Source organism: Lottia gigantea (genome assembly GCF_000327385.1).
Source record: "Lottia gigantea unplaced genomic scaffold LOTGIsca_6, whole genome shotgun sequence".
Taxonomy (NCBI): Eukaryota; Metazoa; Mollusca; class Gastropoda; family Lottiidae; genus Lottia; species Lottia gigantea.
Window position 1 is genome coordinate 1,826,376 of NW_008710049.1, and position 21,632 is coordinate 1,848,007.

The 21,632-nt window shown below is 30.7% G+C and overlaps 3 protein-coding genes across 3 annotated transcripts; 1 reads left to right on the forward strand and 2 right to left on the reverse strand.

Moving 5' to 3' along the window:
* Positions 1-4,207: 4,207 nt before the first annotated feature.
* LOTGIDRAFT_107196 (hypothetical protein) lies at positions 4,208-4,837 on the reverse strand (the record flags this gene model as incomplete). The annotated part of the gene is made up of 2 exons (XM_009063850.1): positions 4,208-4,511; positions 4,737-4,837. 2 exons carry the CDS (start codon positions 4,835-4,837, stop codon positions 4,208-4,210), a joined length of 405 nt encoding a protein of 134 aa, XP_009062098.1.
* Positions 4,838-5,108: 271 nt separating this feature from the next.
* Positions 5,109-14,112, forward strand: LOTGIDRAFT_205798 (hypothetical protein; the record flags this gene model as incomplete). The annotated part of the gene is made up of 7 exons (XM_009063851.1): positions 5,109-5,343; positions 10,039-10,233; positions 11,953-12,126; positions 12,522-12,638; positions 13,529-13,579; positions 13,748-13,864; positions 13,933-14,112. Exons 1-7 carry the CDS (start codon positions 5,260-5,262, stop codon positions 14,110-14,112), a joined length of 918 nt encoding a protein of 305 aa, XP_009062099.1. The 5' UTR covers positions 5,109-5,259.
* A 3,436-nt stretch (positions 14,113-17,548) lies between these two features.
* LOTGIDRAFT_154650 (hypothetical protein) lies at positions 17,549-21,214 on the reverse strand (the record flags this gene model as incomplete). The annotated part of the gene is made up of 4 exons (XM_009063852.1): positions 17,549-18,025; positions 19,285-19,604; positions 20,023-20,101; positions 21,083-21,214. The coding sequence occupies 4 exons, from the start codon at positions 21,212-21,214 to the stop codon at positions 17,549-17,551; spliced, it is 1,008 nt and encodes a 335-aa protein (XP_009062100.1).
* Between the last annotated feature and the right edge of the window lie 418 nt (positions 21,215-21,632).

Genomic DNA, 21,632 nt, shown 5'->3' on the forward strand with positions numbered 1-21,632 from the left:
AATTATCTGTAAGGAAAGGGGCTAGAAATAATGGAACACCTCCTCCAAAGTTACGTTTGAATTTTACACCACCTGATGCAAATCAGAATAAAGAAGTTGGTATTGTGGGCAATGGTAAAATGTCCTATGCTGGGGTGTTGCGGAAACAACCCATGCCTAACCTGTCACCCCAACCTGAAGGTGCTGCTGGTGGTGAAAGGTTACATAGTGTGGAAGCTACTACACCTCAAACTCCAAGTGGTTATGTTACTCCAGGCACAGATCTGGATACTGACCCTTTTGGAATCCTCAAAAGTCTTAATATAGAGCATAGAAGTTTTCAACAATTTTAAGTTGTTGTATTGGACCAGAATAAGTCAGGTAATACTATATCTTTGTAATACTACTCTCATCTTATATAAATTAGATAACTTAATCCACCACATTTGACCTTTATTTAGAAAGTAAAAATGAAACATTATTTGTACCTGTTCAAAAGGGTGTCAGATTGACACTGACCAATGTAAAAAAAACAAGGGTATATAGATATGCAAATATGTCAACCAAATACAATTTCGAAACCCCATTATTGATTTGTATATTTGGTACGTTTTACATGTAGTTTCTTATTCTAGCCTTTATGACTTATTCTGGAACCACATATTGAGCAGACTGTATTACATGTTAACGTAAATAATGATAAAACACAGCCCAATTTCACAAAAACTGGACAAAAATAAAGTTTGTTTTTAGGAAGTAGTGTAATCTAATTGACTGATCAGTTGACAGGAATGCTTAGATGATCTGAAATAAAGTTTTTGGAAAATACTGATTTAAACAGCTGCTTTATGAATCGTTCTTATTAAAAATTATTTTTGTCATAGAGCATCAAATACTTTAATAATTTGCTTTTGCATTCAGCTTTAACTTGTCTATTATTATATTACAAGAAGTAAATTTCTATTTTGAGCAATTAATTTATAAGATTTTACCTATTGACTGTGTAAGAATTATGTCTCCTAGAATTCTAAAGACAGTCTTAGGCTTCACTGGGTTGCAGCTAAAATGAATATGACAAACTGAGTTGATATTGAAGATAAGTTAAGTTGTCTGATTGCCACTGTAAACACTGGTCATTATATATCAATGTTCATATTATTGTTATCCTTTATATATTTTATTCTCTATTACCCTGCATTGTGTATAAAAGTTTTTATATAGTAATTTGCTCATGTTTATGTTTTCTTTATTTGGTGTATTGGATTGATACTGCTTTTACTCTCTTTCTTGCTTATTATTATTACTAGGAGAGTTTTCTTGTTACAATGACTTTAAATATGGATTGTGGAAGTAAAATGGACATTCAATTTTATAGTTGATTTCTACCGTTCAGAATTTAATTTTTTCTGTCATTTATGCCACTAATATCCATAACAAAATTTTCAATTGCATGCATTTGCTTCAGAATATCCCCAGATTCATATAATTATTCACTCACAGAAGCTCCAATATTCTGATTCATTTATGAAAGTTAATACAGTTTTTTTCAAGAATCAACTTTTTCATTTCATTCTATTTGGAAATCAAATTCAATTGTCTTTTAACATTATTATGCCAATACTACTTTTAATGTTGGATTGAATAATTCATGGTATTAATAATTGCTGTTGGATATAACAAAATTCAGGCAGTGTACATTGTCAAAAGTTTAACATCAAATACTTAATGTTGAGAAATACCATTTTCCTTTAAACTACAGGCAGTGATTTACATGTATAAACCTATATATTAAAGATTTGTCTAGCCACTGCTTCAAATTTTATACTATGTGCTTTTGCTTTATGTAGTTAAAGCAGTTATATGATGCATTATATTTGAATCTTGTGAGTTTCTTAGTCAGTTTGAAGATTGGATAAGAGTATGAAATTTCATTGAGCTGTTAAGTTAAACACTTATGGCAATGGTTTACAAGGTTGATATTTTGAAATATTTTTTTTTTTTCTGGAAAAGACATTTGAAACCCCTGATCATGAGGTTAGTTTCAATTAGTAAATTTGAACTATTGCAGCTGTATTGAATCATGCCAAATTTTTAAAATGAAACACCCCTGTATTATAGCATGTATCTCATACTTTTTTCAGAAATTCAATGTTAGCTTTGTTTTATGATCTTTAAGGAAGAATATTAATAACATGCTTGTTGTGACAACAGTCTATGCTATCGCAGTATAGTTTGTTTAATTGAACAAAAACCAAGTCATCAAATTTTAATTCTGACAAAAGATACAGTTAGCTTAAATTGAGCTTTATGAGCTGCTAATGCAAATTAGATGAATTGAAGATTGGGGAGAGGTAGGTGTCATGGAAAAGGTGTAGTGATATTAAGGAGCTCACAAGCATATTTCTAATTTGATCAGCTTTTGTGTAAGTGTTTTAATATGCATAATATAGGTCTTTCTTTTAACATTTTGTAACAAACTGGAATGAAACATGTTTGTGAGCTATGGATTATTGTTTTTTGAGGTTAAGCTTGCTATCTTTATATTTTCTATTATATTAGAATTGTATATGCTAGTTTGTAATATATGCTTTCAGACTTATAGAACGATATATATTTTAACAAATACTTTCATCAAGGCATTTCTTGAATTGATTCATTACAGATATTGTCCAATGAATTCAGGTCTTGCATGTTTTAAAGGAAACATAAGTTCTTTCAACAGTTGACAGGACCTCACATTTTATAATATATTAGGTATATTTTGATTATTCAGTTCATATTTGCTAACGTCCATTGAAGTCTAGAACTGAAAGGTGATAAAATATTTATTTTTTATGAAAGAAAATTATAAAGAAATTTTATTGTTACTGATATTTATTTGAAATTAAACATGAAAATGTTACACTGGAATGTTGTTAAAGATTTTATTTTTTAATTTGATGATTAATTCTATATATGTAAAAAAAATACATTGTACTGGTATTGTCATAAGATTTATTGTAAGTACATCTTGAAAATTGATTACAGTAATGATACACAAACATAAATAAGCAAGACCTCAAGTCAAAGTACTTATTGATTTCTAGCCATTGAAACATAAATTTTTTCATATTAAGAAAGATACAGCATTATCACATTAACATACACATAATGTATATTAATCCTTTAGCATCATTGTTTCTGTTATTTAGTGTGTTTTGTGCAGAATTTTTTTTTATATTAAAAGCAACTTAACTGGGTTTTTTTTAGCAATTATTTATTGTATCATTACTGTAATGCAATATTCAGGTGGAACTTGACTTATGAACCTTATTGATATACTATCTTGTTTTTTTTTTTAGGGATAATGTGGACTAGGTTTGGAATGTTTCCCTATTAATATATAAGCTTATTAAGGTGCGGCAGCCATTTTCCACGTTTCTCAACTGGAAGACGATTTTCCAAATTAACTTTATAAAAAAAAAATTCAGAAAGAGATTGATAATACCTGGAATATTCAAAATATGAACAGTTTAAGGTGGAATAAGTGGCAATTAAAATACTCCATTTATTTTATGGTTCTATACCAAGCAAAAGAATCACAATATGGTAATTGAAATGGATAAAATAAATTAAGCATCATCCTGTTGAGATACATGAGAAAATGTTAGGATTGCTGCACTAATATCTCTAGTTTTTAACACTACTTTATATAATGGAATTATATAGTCTAATTTCTGTTCTTATTTGTTGTAATTTGCTTCTATAGAGTTATATTACACAGATTAAAATTAGTATGTGATATGTATTGTTTTATTTGGGAGATTGAAATGAAAACTTTTGGCGCTGTCGAACAACACAGCTTGCAGTACAGAGACCTCTATATTTCATGCACAGAAACCTTAGAATTCAACTTCTACACTGAAAATGACTAGCCAAATACCAAAGCTTTCTTTATTGGGGATGGAAAGCAGGGATATAGTCAAAATGGGCAACCTCCCTCTTTGGACTGTGTGTTATTTGGCGAAATTATTCTCACAATTAAAAGTTAATATTAGTTTATAACAAAATTTTATTTAAATACATATTTACATAGCACACATTATAACTTTACATTTCAATTTTATCTTTAGGTATCTATATATCAAAAAATAATATTTTAACAATTTCATTCAAAAACTCAAATTATTGGCACTTGTGACATTCTAATGGACATACTAGAAATCTATAGAAACTAAGAAAACTCTGATTACTTGGCCATATTTCTATCAATGTGATCAACATACTCTTTACCGATATACAATAAAGCCAAGCCAGACCCTAACCCAAATAGTGTTCTCAGAGCTGAATCCTTAGGCATCAATGATTTGCAAGTTGCCCAAAACAGCACAGAGCCAAAATTGAATAAAAATGAACCAAACACAGCATACTCCACTCTATGAACTGTAGAGGCCTTCTGGAGATGTTTTGATCCATATAAATATAAGCCAATGCCAATATGAGCTTCAAACCAAAAACAATTAGCAATGACAACGTCTCTATGTTGAAATAAGCTGAAAAAAAATCATTAAAAGTATTTAATTGGAAAATCAACACAAATTCGGGAAAAATTGAATTTCTCCACTAAGTTTATAGCTTGAATATACTCAACAACTAATCACAGTCGAATGCTAATTCAAAAATGCAGTGTAGTCTGTAGTAAATTTTTCTCTTTATTGTATAGTTACTTCCCCTTAAGCAGGTGCCCGTCCAGCTTTCAATGTCGAATGTAAACAAACCTGGTATATATTCCTGGGTTCATTATATTGCACGAAAACAGTTCATAGCTAATACTGCAAAGTGATGGAATTATCTTGAAATAGACATCATCTTTTTTCATCGCTTTGACACGTTCTAAAACTGACTTTTGGGAATCGGCAGCCGAATTTCCATTTGTATCGGAAGCCATTTTAATGACGTCAGTGATGTCAGAAGATAACATAAACAAGTAAAAAAGGAAAAATTGAATGAATCTGATTTTTGCCCTCAAGAGATTTTTAATTTGGCTTTGCCTACAGAGCCAACAATATTATTGGGAATATGTAAATAAATGTGACAATTTTTATTTGTTGACATAATAAAAATAAATTGGGTCAATCGAGTTCAAGATGGAGAAAAGGATTGTCTGAGGAGATAAAGACGAGACATTTTCAGGAATAATGAGAATGGATTGAATCTCAGCAGTGTTAAGGAGTAGTAAAGAACATGTTTAATGTAACCTTTAGCTAGTCTGGTTATTATTCTATTACAAACTACATCAAGATGCAGAGAAAAAGGCGAAGAACGAAATCTGAAGTGAGCTGCTGTATAAAATATTTGATGTTTGGGTTCAATGTTCTATTTTGGGTAAGTTGTAATACATTATGCCAATATCAGCTGATATCAAAAAGATATATTGTTGATAAACTTAAATATCATTTCCTGTTTGAACCATTTGTTTATGTTTTTTTTTAGACAGATCTCAGTTATCTTACTGAGCAGAAATTAATCTGTTTCCTTGTTTTGTAGAAAAAGACAGTGAATGGTTCCTGAAAATTAAAATGAAGGAATTTAAATATCTTAGTTATAGACTAAGAATCTTAATTTACATAGATTGGAACTAGATAAGATTAAGATTTCTTTTTCACCTTAGTAATATTATTACTTTCCAACAGATATATGAAAGTTATGAAGAAGTGCAAGAAACTATCCAACTCTAGATGAATTAGAATTAAAAAATAAATTTTTATTGATGTTACAAGTGTCTGCCCCCAGTTTCACAGAATATAGCATAGTTTTTGCTCCATTATTCAGTGTAAGGTTTTATGAGAGATACTCATTTATATTTATAGAAGCACTGGCCAAGGTAACAAGTAGAGGCTGTTAGACTAGCACATCAAAAATGTAATCCTGAATGAAATGTTGAATTCAAAATATAAAAATCAAGTAAACACTGTCAATATCTCTCATGAGTTTTAAACAAACAGGATCAATTTTTTTTAAGATCTAATATAGGCCTACTGGTTGGACATGACATCCCATGTAGTAAAAAGAATTGTACATTCATTACAGTTGGCCGAGGTATTTTTGATAGGTCCCAGTCCCTGACACCAAACCTTTTTTTGATTTACCTTTGCAACATTTTGCTGCTGTCAAAATGAAATTGAATAACTTAAAATGTTGGTAGGAGTAGGCAGTTTATCTCCAAGAATATTTGAGTTGGAGTCATCAAAATTGAAGAGAAAGAGTTGTATTTGATTGAAACATCGCAAAGTTTTAAAATTAAAAAGGTACAAGACAGTTCCAAATAGATTTTATTCATGGATAAATGATTAAAAGATAAGTGAGTTCTGCCCAAAATGGGCATTCTGATTATTCTGAAAGCTGTTCGAGTTAATGAAAAACTGGTTTGAAAATTGGATTGAACTGAAAGGCAACTTTCAAGGGGTAGGATAACCTGGCAAGGTAATATACACCCACTGGCAGCTTTGATTTTGAACATAAATATTTAGCAGTACAGTAGCAATCACCAGTACGAAATATTCAACCTTCAGTCATACACTTCTTTTGAATTCTTTAGGGCAATACTGAATAATATGTAGTATTATTGCCCTAGTTCTTGAAAACGTGTTCAATCTTTAGCTCTTGAAAACTCTAGAATGTTCAGCGCAATAATGAATAATAAAACCAAGTTTTCTCAAAATTCGGCAAGAATCATGTCTTCTAGAGTTTTAATGAGCTACAAATTGAACGATTTTTCAAGATCAAGAGCAATAACTCATTCTAAATATTTTTTGATTTTTCTGATTTTCAATAGGCTTTATCCTTGGGTGATAACAAACACTCAAGCCAAATTTCGTTAAAATCCGTCAAGAATTGTCCCATCTAGAGTGTTTATAAGCTAAAATTTGAATGCGTTTTCAAGAATAAGGGCAATAACTCATACTCAATATTTTTAAATTCTTCTGATTTTCAATATGGTTCATCCTTCGGTGATAACCAACACTCAAGCCACATTTCGGTAAAATCCGTCAAGAATTGTTCTAGAGTGTTTACAAGCTAAAATTTGAACGCGTTTTCAAGAACAAGGGCAATAATTCATACTAAATATTTTTCAATTTTTCTCTTTTTCAATACAGTTTATCAATGGGTGATAACCAACACTCATGACAAGTTTCGTCAAAATTCATCAAGAATTGTGCCTTCTAAAGTGTTTACAAGCTAGAATTGAACGCGTTTTCAAGAACAAGGGCAATAACTCAAACTAAATATTTTTCAATTTTTCTGATTTCTGATAGAGTTTATCCTTGGGCGATTACGATTACTCCTACCAAGTTTCATCAAAATCCGTCATGAATTGCACCATTTAGAGTGTTTACGAGTGTTTCAACAACAAGGGCAATAATTCATAGTAAATATTTTTCAATTTTCAATAGGGTTCAACTTTGGATGATTACAAACAACCATACCAAGTTTCGTCGAAATCAGTCTAGAATTGTGCCTTGTTGAGTGTTTTCGAGCAATTGTGGACGGACGGACGACAAGAAGGGTAACGGCAATATAGGCCCCCCATTTCATGTGGCATATAAAAACAAACTCAAAATGTTGAAGCCTATAAATTTCTAGTTTTGTACTCCTGTATTGAAATAATATACTTTTAATGACACGAAAAATAAACAATTTAGATAATAATTATAATAATTTAATGCATTTGTAGAACACCTTCAATCCAGTAAATAATACTACTCCTTGTTGCTATAACATCTTGTAAATACACACATAATGTATAATATAATGGTCTAAAAACCAACAAAAGAAAATTAAACAGATTGGTCAAAATACCCCTAAACTAAAACCATGAATATTTGTCAGGAAAAGATCAATTATCCAAAAATTTCAATATACAATTTATCAAAAACACACAATGAAAAAAATTTCAATAGCAAGTGTTTGAAAAATTTCAATAGCAAATGTTTGAAAATTTTTAAATGGCAAATAATGTTTGAAATTTAATTTTTCACCTAAAGGAAACTTTTATTTTTTCTGGACAAAAACATGGTAAAACTGACATATTTTCATGTGATTTCTGAACATGTGAATATTATGAAGAGATGGAAATATCTGTCAAACTGTAGCTGTATTAGGTTTGAAAATTATTATTTGCTGTCATTAACACTACTTATTCAGGCAAAGATATACAAAAATAAATTCTCACTGTTAAAATAGTGCTCAATTGTAGAGCAATATAGAAATACCACTGTTATAATAGTGCTCAATACATCAATTGTAGAGAGATATAGAAATACCACTGTTGAAATAGTGCTTAATACATCAATTATAGAGCAATATAGAAATACCACTGTTAAAATAGTGCTTAATACATCAATTGTAGAGAGATATAGAAATACCACTTTTGAAATAGTGCTTAATACATCAATTATAGAGCAATATAGAAATACCACTTTTTAAATAGTGCTCAATACATCAATTGTAGAGAGATATAGAAATGCCACTGTTGAAATAGTGCTTAATACATCAATTGTAGAGCAATATAGAAATACCACTTTTTAAATAGTGCTCAATACATCAATTGTAGAGAGATATAGAAATACCACTGTTGAAATAGTGCTTAATACATCAATTGTAGAGCAATATAGAAATACCACTGTTATAATAGTGCTCAATACATCAAATGAAGAGCGATATAGAAATACCACTGTTGAAATAGTGCTTAATACATCAATTGTAGAACAATTTAGAAATACCACTTTTTAAATAGTGCTCAATACGTCAAATGTAGAGCAACATAGAAATACCACTTTTTAAATAGTGCTTAATACATCAATTGTAGAACAATTTAGAAATACCACTTTTTAAATAGTGCTCAATACGTCAAATGTAGAACAACATAGAAATATCAAAACAGAACTTAAATTCTAGTTGCTTTTATATTTCAGGCAAAGATATATGTATTTTGGGTCATATTCCTCACAATTGTCAAAATAAAGCTAGAATTGTATTTGACAGGTTTCTCGATGCCATTAACGGATTAGTAATAGTTAAATACAATAATGATTTCAAGTCATATGATTGCCGAGTTCTACTTTAAGCATTCAGTTGTTGACAATGGACTTTTCTATGCTGATGAAAGATAAATTATTGATAAAACCAGTAAGTTTAGTAAGTAATGGGAAAATAGGCTCATTGTTTGTCTAAAAGTCTTGAAGAATAGTATTGATTGATTTTACAACTGTTATAGTCTAATGATTTCTTATTATATACCATATTTCTATTGCTTTTGTCTACTTGTTTCTATGACATCCAAAATATTGAAAATCTCCAATGGTTTGTTGAATCATTATGATTATCAAACTTAAATTTCCTCTGTGTAAATATGGTTTTAAATCTGAGGAGATAAAGGAAATGGTTATTTAAGTGCAGTAGACATAATTGTTCTAATTATTTCCTGTTACCATGTAACCACTGTTTTTACTACTTAAAATATAGCAGAATTTCTGTTTAAGTTTAATGCCTTTTATAAAGCTTTGTTTATGCCATAGGCAATCTTTAATGATAAGCATTAAACCATTAACAGAATATTTTTTTTCTTCAATTTTAATTGTCAGAAATCTAATATATTGCAATCATTTGATGGTGCCAAAAAAGCTGGTCTCTCTACTAAGACTGTTCAAAAAATTATTTTGATATTTGATATACTTAATTAATTGTCAATACAAATCTTTGTATAATATCCAATTATTATAGACTATGTAAGATTTTTGTTCAGACAATGATTTGGATCAGATTACGTAAAAAAATGACGATCAATCACTTCACAAAATGTGATTTACCAGAATATACATCTCAATAAAGCCCCCCTCCCCCCTCCCCCCTCCACCTCGATCGATAAAAAATTAACAATTTATTCAGTTTTCAAGACAAAAATCTCGTTAGATGTATTCTCCAGGTTCATTTACTTTAGTTAATTTATTGTTTTAGAAATTAATATTGCCAATTAATACTTATTTTATTTTCATTTTACTCTTTTTTACGGCATTTCAGTTCCTTGGTGCAGCTTTATTGGGTATAGGATTATGGGCATGGACAGAGAAAGATATGTTCCGTAATATCAGTAAATTAACCAATATAGCTCTAGATCCAGCCTTAGTGTTTATAATATCTGGAGGTGTGATGTTTATTATTGGGTTTGCTGGTTGTATTGGATCACTCAGGGAAAATACTTGTCTGCTATTATTTGTAAGTACATTTATTGTGTAAAATGCATAAATACATCCATTATCCTGTCAAAAACTGTTCTTTTTGTGGATTTTGATAAAACAACAAATTTACTTACTGCTTACTTTTCTAATCTATATAAAGTATCAAATGATTTTCTACCAAATAAAAAAAATTATTCAACAAGACTTGGAACTAAGTTATTATTTATCATAACTAAGTGGTAATGAAATTCAATCCTTAACAATTTTTTCCAGAAATCTTGTTGAAAGCTTTCCAATATGTTTAATGATAGCCTGACCAATCTTTAATGTCTCCTAAAAAATTCAATATATGATGACCATGAAAATTTTGAGCTACTAAAATTGAAAGTAGACTACTACCGGTTACACTCATCCGCTAGAGTTTGACAGTTCACAGAACGACTATTTTTAGAATTAGCTTTCCGCCTTTAGGTCTCTCATCATCTCACCAAATCTTAAAGATAATGCAATTTCAAAATCTTGACCAAAAATTACTCAAAAAAGGCATGCAAAAACCCCAAAAGGGAGAGAGAAAGATTTCTAAAAATATATGGAATACAATCATTTGCAATCATTTGTTTTAGTAGAGTGAGTCCATGTAATGTTGGATTACTTCCCTTTGTTTATTGTCTGGGCAGCGTCCGTTCACTGAGATAACTTTTTTATTGACCAGACAAAGTACATATATGTTATTTAAGTGGTCAGTGTTTATACAAGCTTTTTGGCCAACTGTGGTCAAATTATGTTTGAGAATGCAGTCATTATTGTAAATATCATTGTACACATTATTTCAATCATTCATAATTTTATATTTTAATCGTATTATTGACCTGATATTTTTTGGGAGGACCCACATCTTACCTAAATGGAGTCTGATTCTCTTATGCGTTTTATGCTACATTTTGATTATCCATTAGATTATATCTCATTAGTTAGACAACCATATTGTTAGACATGGTTAATTAGACAAAGAGGGAATATACCTATGATTTGTCAATCAAAAAAGGCAGTTTTAGAAGAATTACATAGATTTTTAAAAATTACACTTTTTATAAAATGTATATACAAGTAAGTTTATTTACAAAATTCAATACAATTAAATATAAATTTGATACTAAGGAACCATGAAAAAAACTCCTTTCAGCCTTCGCTCCTGAAAATGTAAATATGCAAAAGTAGAGATGTGGTGTCCTCCCATCTTCTAAATCTAATTAGGACGATCCATTACACCTGTAGGTTTATTCCCTATTTGTCTAATTAACCCTGTTTAACAATTTAAACATCTATAACTAATGAGTCATCTAACTAATGGGATATAACCAATAAATACTAATAGATATTAGGGTTTTATTTGGCATCGTTTTGAATGCCTGTCTATTCTGTTTCAATTCACCAAAATCTTGTATAATGTGACAATCTGGTTATAGTGCACAAATACATCCACCTTTTAACATTGTGATGTTTTATAGCTTGAACGGAACCTGTTTGACTGAAAACAATAACACAATTTGCAAATATTTTAAGTCTGACATGGATATTGTCTTAACTGTGATTTGAAAAGTTCTATCAAATATACAATCACAGAAACAGAATCACTGGATTAACGAGTTATTTTACATAGTAAATATTCCCCCTGGTAAAATACGTACGGATAGCGGGGTTTCCGGCTCCTTTGTATTGACTTTGCACCAGGTATGAATGTGTTGTTTATTTTCAGTTTATGATAGCAGTTGGTTTGATATTTTTTATCGAGTTATTATTGGGTATATTGGGGTTTGTTTATAAAGATTGGGTTAAAGATCAAATAGAAGGACAAGTACAGAATATGATAGTTAATTATAGAGAAGATGATGATTTACAGAACTTAGTAGACTGGGTTCAGAGAGATTGGGTGAGTTGTTTTGGTACTTAATAATAATTCTCACAAAGTTAGCCTTTTCATCTGGAGTTAATGATTTTGCAAGAATAGGGTTTTGTCATTATATGAATCCAAAATTTGCATTAATGCAAGTGAAATTATTCAAATTTGTAGAATAATGGGTTGAGGCTTCCTTAATGTTTTTTTACAATTCTTATTTTCAACTTTACAAGCTTTATGTCAATCAAAAATACATGAAAAAATTCATATGTTTTTCAGAAAGAATTTATATTCCTATAGGTATAGATGGAATATTTCCAGGCCTCAACTAGCACAATGAAAAACAGTCTTCAAGACACAGAACAAATGAATTATGTCTGTTTTATTCCATCAAATATAAATTAATCTATTTTAATTTTTTGTTTCAGTTACACTGCTGTGGTGTTTATTCCTATACTGATTGGCAGAGAAATATGTATTTTAATTGTTCGTCTCCTGGTGTTGAAGCCTGTGGTGTTCCCTTTTCATGTTGTCAACCATCAGATGTAAGAACATTTATTGCATTCTATCTTGTAACTTTTATCTCCATTCTTCATGAGTTTTTAAGAAAATATGCTTACATAGCAGGAAATTTAGGAATATCATATTTCCAAAGGATTTTCAAAATAGGTTGATTTAAAGGGACAGGTTAGCCATACTTTGAGTCTCAGAAACGGGAATTAGCTAAGCTAATAAGTAATAGTGTTCATAGCTCTTCTTTGAAATTTGAGCCTTCAAATCCATGAGTGTACAGAATTATCCATGTTTGAAAGTTAAAAAGACGAGTCATCTTTTTAACATTCACTATCATAACGTTCACAATTTGGCAAACCGTGTTCTGAGTAAAACCGAAAATTTTTTTGAATATTCTATAACCAACTGTATTCAGTAGCCTTTAGGCTACACAAAATGCATCATACACTCTTATATTACTTGCTAAAATAATCTTCAGCGTCAGAAAAACTATTTAGACCTTTAATTAAATATATTTGATGGAGTTTCCAGATAATATTTCAACAGCATGTAATGTTTATGGTTCGGCATTTTGTCTTAACTTGATAACCAATGATCGTAGGAATAAGATGTTTATATCACTTGAAAATATAGAGAATGTTCTTTCGTCTGAATTCTAATTTTTGAAAAAATTTTCTATATGATGGAAATCGAAAAAGAAAAGGCTAATGCCACTATCCTGGCAAAATTTTCCTCATTGCACCCTGCATGGAGTTGCCCATCTTCATTAGCCCGTGTGGTGCAGAAAAGTAGGACGTAAAACTCCATTCATTTCATTTTCATTTCTAATATACATTCAGAGGTCAAAAAACCTCTATTGTAATCCTTTTAAAGATGTTAAGTTCCAATAGTACCTTGTTAATCATTGTATTTTATACTACAGGAACTAATAAAAAATCGACATTGTGGATATGATATGATGAAACCATCTCATGTAAGTTTTCCTATTGATATTTTCTCATTATTATGAATTAATAAAGTCTAGAATTCATATTTTGAAGTTAGTGATCCATATGACCCAATTACTCATTGGGAAATATACAGCTTGGATGTATAAGTAAAGTCAATATGTTTGAAAAGTGTAAATGCATTTTTTTTACAGGATTATGATAGATCAACTAAAGTCTATACATTAGGTTGTATACCATCAGGTGAAAAATGGCTAGAATCTAATTTAATACCTGTAGCAGGGGTGGCTGTAGGCATAGCTTTATTACAGGTAAGATGAACAAATATTTCTAGATTTAAGTCAAAGGAAAAAGCACAGCCACAATAATTCTAGGCCAGAACTTCTATCTGCACAAAATACAAGGTATCACCAGAATTGCTCTCATATTTGGATTGGTAATTTATCTTAAAAATTACATAAGTTCACATAAGTATTCTCTTTTACAGATACTAGGAATTTGTTTTGCTCAAAATTTACGAAGTGATATACAGGCACAGTTGGCTAAATGGCACTACTGACAATTACCGTATGGCTCGAACCACCAGACTGCAGCAACATTAGTTTAATTATATATTATAACATGTACTTATTCATAACTGTATCTCATAAATTTTACATACTGTTAGGCTGAAAATTACCTCACTTTAACATTATTTGTCATATTTGGTAGTTTATGGGTTTGATTTAAAATTTGATCATTAGATATGAATGTGAATTTGATGGTTTTGTGCTGTAAACATATGTATTATTGGTATATAAATCATATTGACTTTACAGGGTGATATAACTTTATGCATGCAACCAACTTTGTTTTACACGACTTCTTGATTAAAAGTTTCTCGATACATAAGTTATAAGCATAGCAATAAAGTTTTGGAAATACATATAATTTTTAGCCTCACAATCATTAACAAAAAGTACCAACCATTTTTGATTATTCTCGAAACGATGTAAGTGCTAGCATTTCCTAGGGTCTGTTTTGTTGAACTAAATACTCAACCAATCAAAATTACTGAGAGAATATTGTCTTTGTGTCTTTTCAGGGTTTATTGAAATTTTTCGATACATATATAATAAAATGTTAATAAAAATAAACTTACTGATGTTAGATTCTACATGAACATTATTGCATTGCTAGAAATCTACTTAGGTCCCCATTTCAAAAGTTTTGATTTTGAATCATGGAATACGTAAAGACAATAGTTAAATATTTGTCCTTCGTGGAAGAATAATAGGGTATAAAGAACTCTCAACCAATATACTCACTGATAGCAGCAGTGATTGCTTTCATTCCTGTGATAAACCCTTATAAAATATATCTTTCAATGATTGAAAATACTCTATCAATGAAATCTGAATTTAAAATTTATACAATGCTGTAAGTTGAAAAAGTCATGTTAAAAGTTCAAGTTGGTATGTGATATGTTATTTTGTTAAACCACATATACCACAAAATTTTACTGTATGCCATATTCAGTTTAATGGTAAGAAATGTGAAGAATTGTGCAAAAAGGTCAGTCAGAAATCTATTTGCACTAATCCAAGTGCAAAGTATGGTTACATCTAGATTATTAATCTATGATTCAAATTGAGTTTAAAATTGAAGGCTGCCAATTAAAGAGTTAATAACTGAAGAAATTCTTAATTGTACATTATTTTCTATATATTATCACCTCATTGTAAATAGTAGATATTTTGTCTGAACCACATATACTTTTAACATGTAAATTGTTATTATGAAAGATCTAATCATATGAATTCCAGTCAAAAATGAATCATTACACACATTTTTTAGTTATGTATCTTGCTGTAGCTTAGTATAGCAAATTGAACTTTTCTGTTAAATATTTATTTATATTTATCCAGCTTTGGTTTGGATCATGATATGATGAATAATAACAGGTTTTGAATAATATGTCACTTACAATTTGGCATAAATAGTTTCTCAGTCTATGGTGCACCATCTTCACAATAGTCATAGTATTGTTTTCATCTTATACGTTGACTGCTGGTCCACTTTCTTGTTTCAGGGATTCGATTGGATTGTACGCCAGTGAATGCAGCCAATCAGAACCCTTGATTTCATGTTAAATTAATTTTTACACACTTTCTGTATTCACTAGCGTACAATGCAATCAAATTGCACAAACTTCAGTGAATCAAGAAGCTGGGCCATTGAAGAAGAAGACATAATACCTTGACAATTGTGAAGATGGTGCACCACAAGCTTTAGGTCACTACAATACTCAACTAATCAAATGCTTTATTGATTATAAGCTTGGTCAACAATCAGACTGATCATACATGTATTAATTTGCATTCATGTTAAACACTTTCACTCTCATCAGCACATTTATTTATGAAATATTTGGTACTAAAACTGCTGGTATCTTAATATAGTGTTTTGATCTGCAATTTTTTTTTATCTAAACCTTATTTTGTTGTTTATTTTTAAATCATTTTGACATTGCAATCTAAAAAATTTTTTGTAGTTGGCTGTAGAAAATGAGTAAAAAAGGCGAAATAAATTTTGATAAGAACTTAATTTTAGTTTGGAGAAAATGCTTTTTTATATGCAGATAACTGAAGAAAAATTTTCTCTACTGTGTGCATTTTGGTTTCTATTAGAATCTGATATATTAAATGTTATATGTATTTGTAAACTTAGATGGGTTCCCACAAAATTAAAATCACCACAAAACACAATGAAAGAAGGTTAAAATAATACAGTAATTGAATTTTTATACACATACATCAACGGAATTTGTATGCCACAGATCATTTTGGAAGAATAGATAGCTTATAAAATATTTAAATATAGAACTATTTAAAGGATAATTTTCACTTAAATATGTTCTAATATGAAAGTAAGTTGTGGGAACCTATCTTTAAATATGATATTGTAAAACTGTTTTATCATTGATGGTACTCTGTCTTCATTAATTTATGATTTTTATAGAAATCCAATTGTTCAATTCATTACAAAAACCATTATTTTTTCTCTCAAATAAACCAATATGTGTCCTTTTCATATTTCATCATCATCTTTTTGTTGAGTAACAGGAATAAGACTTTAAAACATGACATATTTTGGGCTTTAAATTTAACAAAGCAGTGTCATATATACCTAGAACAAAATGTTAAGCACCACCAGATTTTTAACCATTGTTTCGCAAATGAATGCAATTCACAATCATACTTGATAACAGATGTATATATTGGGACCTAATGTTGAAAACAATATGTATTTGTGAAAAAATCAACAACAGGAAGTGGATGATAGTACATTATATTGTCTTTATATCCCCAAATGCAAAGTATCCAACTCAGGGGGGTCTCTACGACATAGACATACGTGACGTCCCTGAATATACTGAATTAAAGTTAGTGGCGATTAACTTTTTGTTCTACATATATAAGGCCAACACTTTTTAGAAGACTGAGCAACTGACAACTAAACCACTGATGTTTAAAAATTCACATAATTCCTTTAAACCCATCCCTACGATTATCTGCATCACCAAATCCTTTGTTTAAACCAATGCATTTAAGTAAGCTTGGATAATTCAGTGAATAATTTGGTTCTATTTATTTAAGTGTCATGACAAATTGATCTAGTCTACTTGTATGACATTGTTTTCTTACTTTATTACCATCATGACTTTTTTGGTGCAACATTTTGTTTATGGCTTTAATAGACATGTTTTATTTGTTTTTGAATTATGTTAACAAAACTACACAATAAATATATTACTCATCTTTACAAAAAATGAAGTTTTTCCCCTAATTTATACCATAGAGAACAATTTCAATATTTCATTTTCAAACTGGGACCCATTTTTAGAAAAGCAAACCATTTTCAGAGATGACCCCATCTTCACAAAAGCAAAGCATTTTCACAAAAGTAAGCCTTTTTTGGCTCAAGAATCACTGCATATCAAATTTGGACTTCCTTTACCTTAGAACTCTGATGTAGGTTGGAGAAAGTAGAAGATTTTTCGGTTCAGGAAATATGGAATAAGTCAGGATATTTAAAGCAGACTGGTCAAATCTATGACAAGAAGCGATTTTGGAATTCATGGGGTTGGATGGACATATTAACATCTGTTTTGTTCCTGGTGGTGCTATACAGTCTTCAGATAGAGCACACACTATCCACCATTTCATTAGAACCCAATGAGTGAGCCAAGTGTCAGCTATGATTACCATCGTAGCCTGATTTTCAATCAAGCCTTGATATTCACACAAGTTTAAATGTAGAAAGCGAAACATGCGGATGTCAGTGTTATTGAGCACCTCATATGGACCACCAGGAGGCGTTAACATTAACCCATTCTGTAATGTATATTGAAATATCTCCGATAGATCACCTTGAATAATTCTAATTGAAGCATCCATATACATCACAAAATGGTATTCTTTTAACAATGTCTGAAAATTTAAAAAGAAAAATATATATAACAATATAATCTTGAAATGATCTTTGTAACTTTAGAAATATGAATAGTAGGCTACTTCCTTTAGGTGCTGCTTATACCTTTGTTGTTGATAATGCACAAAATAGGTTAAAACATCTTTAAACATTTTGTCAAACTTTATATATTTGTTCATTTATTTAATGTTAAATTGTTAGAATTTTTTTAATATTATTTTCAATATAACACTATATTTATAACCAAATCTGTCAATAGTAGAAGATGAGCTCTTGAGAATTGAAAATTTTTGTTTTTCCTTCATTGCACCATACATAACGTTGCCCTTTTTCATCAGCCCACATGTTGCAAAAAACTAGGACGTAAAACTACATTCATTTTATTTCATTTTGAAATTGACCTCAATGTTATGTAACTGGAGTAAAATAAAGTCACCTGTATAATGATAGGTTTCCATGCATATGATTTCAGGTTTTTTACATGGTTTGGATATTTATGGAATGGAAATTTGCGTATTTCACAGCCTGAATTTCTTTTCATCTGAAATTAGAGTCAAGTAACCTTATTTCGTGCGAACCTAATTCCGTGTATCTCCGGAAATGATAAATAATTTATATTTGCAACCTCGTGCTAGAATATATTCCAGTGAACAATGTTACGTGGCATATTAGCGGATGTCAGCAGAAAAATTGTTATTGAAGATGACTATTAAGAAATTATAATTATACCTCTGGGTATCCAAACAACGTGTTCGTGTTTTTCTCGACTTATCTTAAGATCAAACATTGTACACAAAAATAGCTGAGGCATTTTGCAGCCGTTCTCGAGTTGGTTACTATTGAAATATGGCCGGTCAATTGTTTTATAGAATATCTGAAGAAACGTGTAAGACAAAAAATCTCCGTTTTTTAATTTTGACGAAATTCTAATATGCACGAATATAGATTACACCACTGTACTGTCACTGAAAACTCCACATAAGTAAGGAATTTTTCCCACATCCAGACTTCATCACAGATGAACAAGAAAAGTTTCAAAAGCCTTAAATTCAAATTATGCATTGGTAGCAGCTAATAAAGTATTCCTATGAAGAAAAAATCAGCTTACATGCAAAAAATATGAAGCAAACAGCCTCTGTGGAAGTATAGCGCCTAGCAACATATTCAGCTTAAACATTAACTGCCGAGAATTGCCGAATAAATATGAAGTTGAGAAACAGATCATATCAAAACTGGAGAAAAAAAATGCAATTCTAACCTGTTTGAATTGTTTATCTGTTAGTCCAAGATCATAAATCACAAGTTTAATATTGGGGAAGGTTGGCACAACTTTCTGTTTAAGATCAAGAAGAAGTCCTTGCAGCTCTGTATAATGGTTGGATGAAGCTGCCATAAGAAGAACAGGCAGTTTTGGTAACTTAAAGTTAAAGCTAGCAAAACCTTCCAAGCTGATTCCCAGCTTAGACATCAATTCTTTAACATTGCCTGGAACTTTCAAATTCAGAAAATGGTTAATGCCATCTTTTACAGAATGCGTACTTTTCTTCTTTCCTTTACATATAATCTCTCCATCTTTGACTGAAAAAAAGGTACCTTTTGGTAAACTAGCGGATCAGAAGAAGGTAATCAAGAAACTTACTTCGGCAACTCTAGTGACCTACTCTCTGACAAAATTGAGCTTTGAATTGAATTTTTCTCTCATTTCATAATTATTCAAAATGAAATTTTCAACTGTATATATATATGTGTCTAAGAATGTCTTCGGGTCCAAAGATATGTAAGGTTCAGCGATTTACATTTGTACTAGATCATTGTAGTAGTATTTTGTAGTTTATATTTCAATTTACATACTTCAGTGATCTCTCCTGTCATGTTTAACTGGTTGAAAATCTATAATGGTTAGAGGAGTAATGGGAAGAAAGGTGTTTGGTTGGCAAGCTAAGCCTATAGCCTGCATGACCACCTGGTTGAATTTTTATATAAAATTTATGATTACCTTCGAACTGCTTCTGAAATAAATCATTTTGAACAACCTCATTATCAAAATCAACACCTTTTCTGTTTTCATCCTGTTGCTAAAATTTAGAAGAAAATATATAAAAGAATTCTTCTTTCACGAAGGTCAGCATTTCGGATAAGGCTTACAGTGTAAAGAATCCAGTTTATGTAACCAAAACTTACCCGAATACGAAGGTTAAAAGTGGTCATACACATATATAGTACAAAAAGTAGCAGTATTAATAATGTCAATTTCAAATATCCGGAAGTCATATTGTTACAGTACATTTATCCAGATAACAGGTCAACGCACGTGCAATTTCATACACGTCGTTATAAATATTTTTCCTACAAAGTCAACTGCACAGAAAAAGATTGCCAGTTATTATTTCAGCCAGACTATATTTTATATTATACAACGGTCTGTATTAAATATTCAAACATCTGTCAAATTTTTTCTCTGCATGAATCAACAATAACAAGCCAACTAGTTACCAATCAGTGATGTTTCTACGGGGGGACAAGGGGGCTTTTGTTCCCAGAAAAGAGGCTGATTCAACTAGAATCCGCAGAGCCCCTATACTATATTCGCAGACCCAACTAGAATCCGCAGACCCAACTAAGATCCGCAGACCCAACTAGGATCTGCAGAGAAAGGGGCTGACTCAACTAGAATCCTCAAAAATAATTCGATTTCGCGTATAATTTAGGGAAACCAATTTCTGCTCGTATAGTTTTTGAAGAACAAGATTGGAGTCCTGCTTTTCTGTCTTGACAACGTTATCTTGGAGAAATTGTTTTGACACCTCAATTGTTATGCTTCTTTCCAGTATCACCTACAGCATGCTTCCAATCTGTGAAGCCTTCAGTGATGAATTTTTATGCACCCGCAGATGTATTGTGAAACACCCGACATGGAAATCAAAAAGGGGCGTCCCTTGACACTGAATACTCCAGCCATGGAAATCGATCATACCAGCTGTTACTAAAATGGCGCCCAGACTTCGCTGAAAATTTTATTCTCGGTTGCTTTGGAACGTCTTCTTTTCCAATGTCACCTGGTACTCCTGTCTTTTCAGAGCATCTTGGTACTGCATTCGTTGTGTTGCCCGCTGTGGTTTTGATACCAGTGTCGTAGTAGTGTCGGAACCATCAAGCAATTTGTCTTTTTTGATCAAATATTTATCCATTTTTCCTACGTGTGGTTGTTTGATTCATATGAATACAATTTAGGATAATATATGTCTATTAGTATTTATAATCAACCAATCAAATCTTTTGAATTTTGAGACGGGACAGATTACAATCCAGTATCAGACCAATAATTTTGTTACCAATGACGCTTTACTGCAGACTTTTTATGATTTTCAACGAACTCAATTGTATCAAATTATCTATTCCAATGTAATTAAATTTAAAAAGCTATGATGTCTGGTTTCATCCTCAGCTAAGAATAAACAGAAAGATATTTAAAAACAGTTCTAGGCCTACAGATAGGAATACTTAGTATTTTGTTGAACCATTTCGCATATCGCAGCCCTGAAAGCCATAACCTTATTTTTCGTTACGTATAATCAAAATATAGCAGCTGACTGGTGCAATAACTCC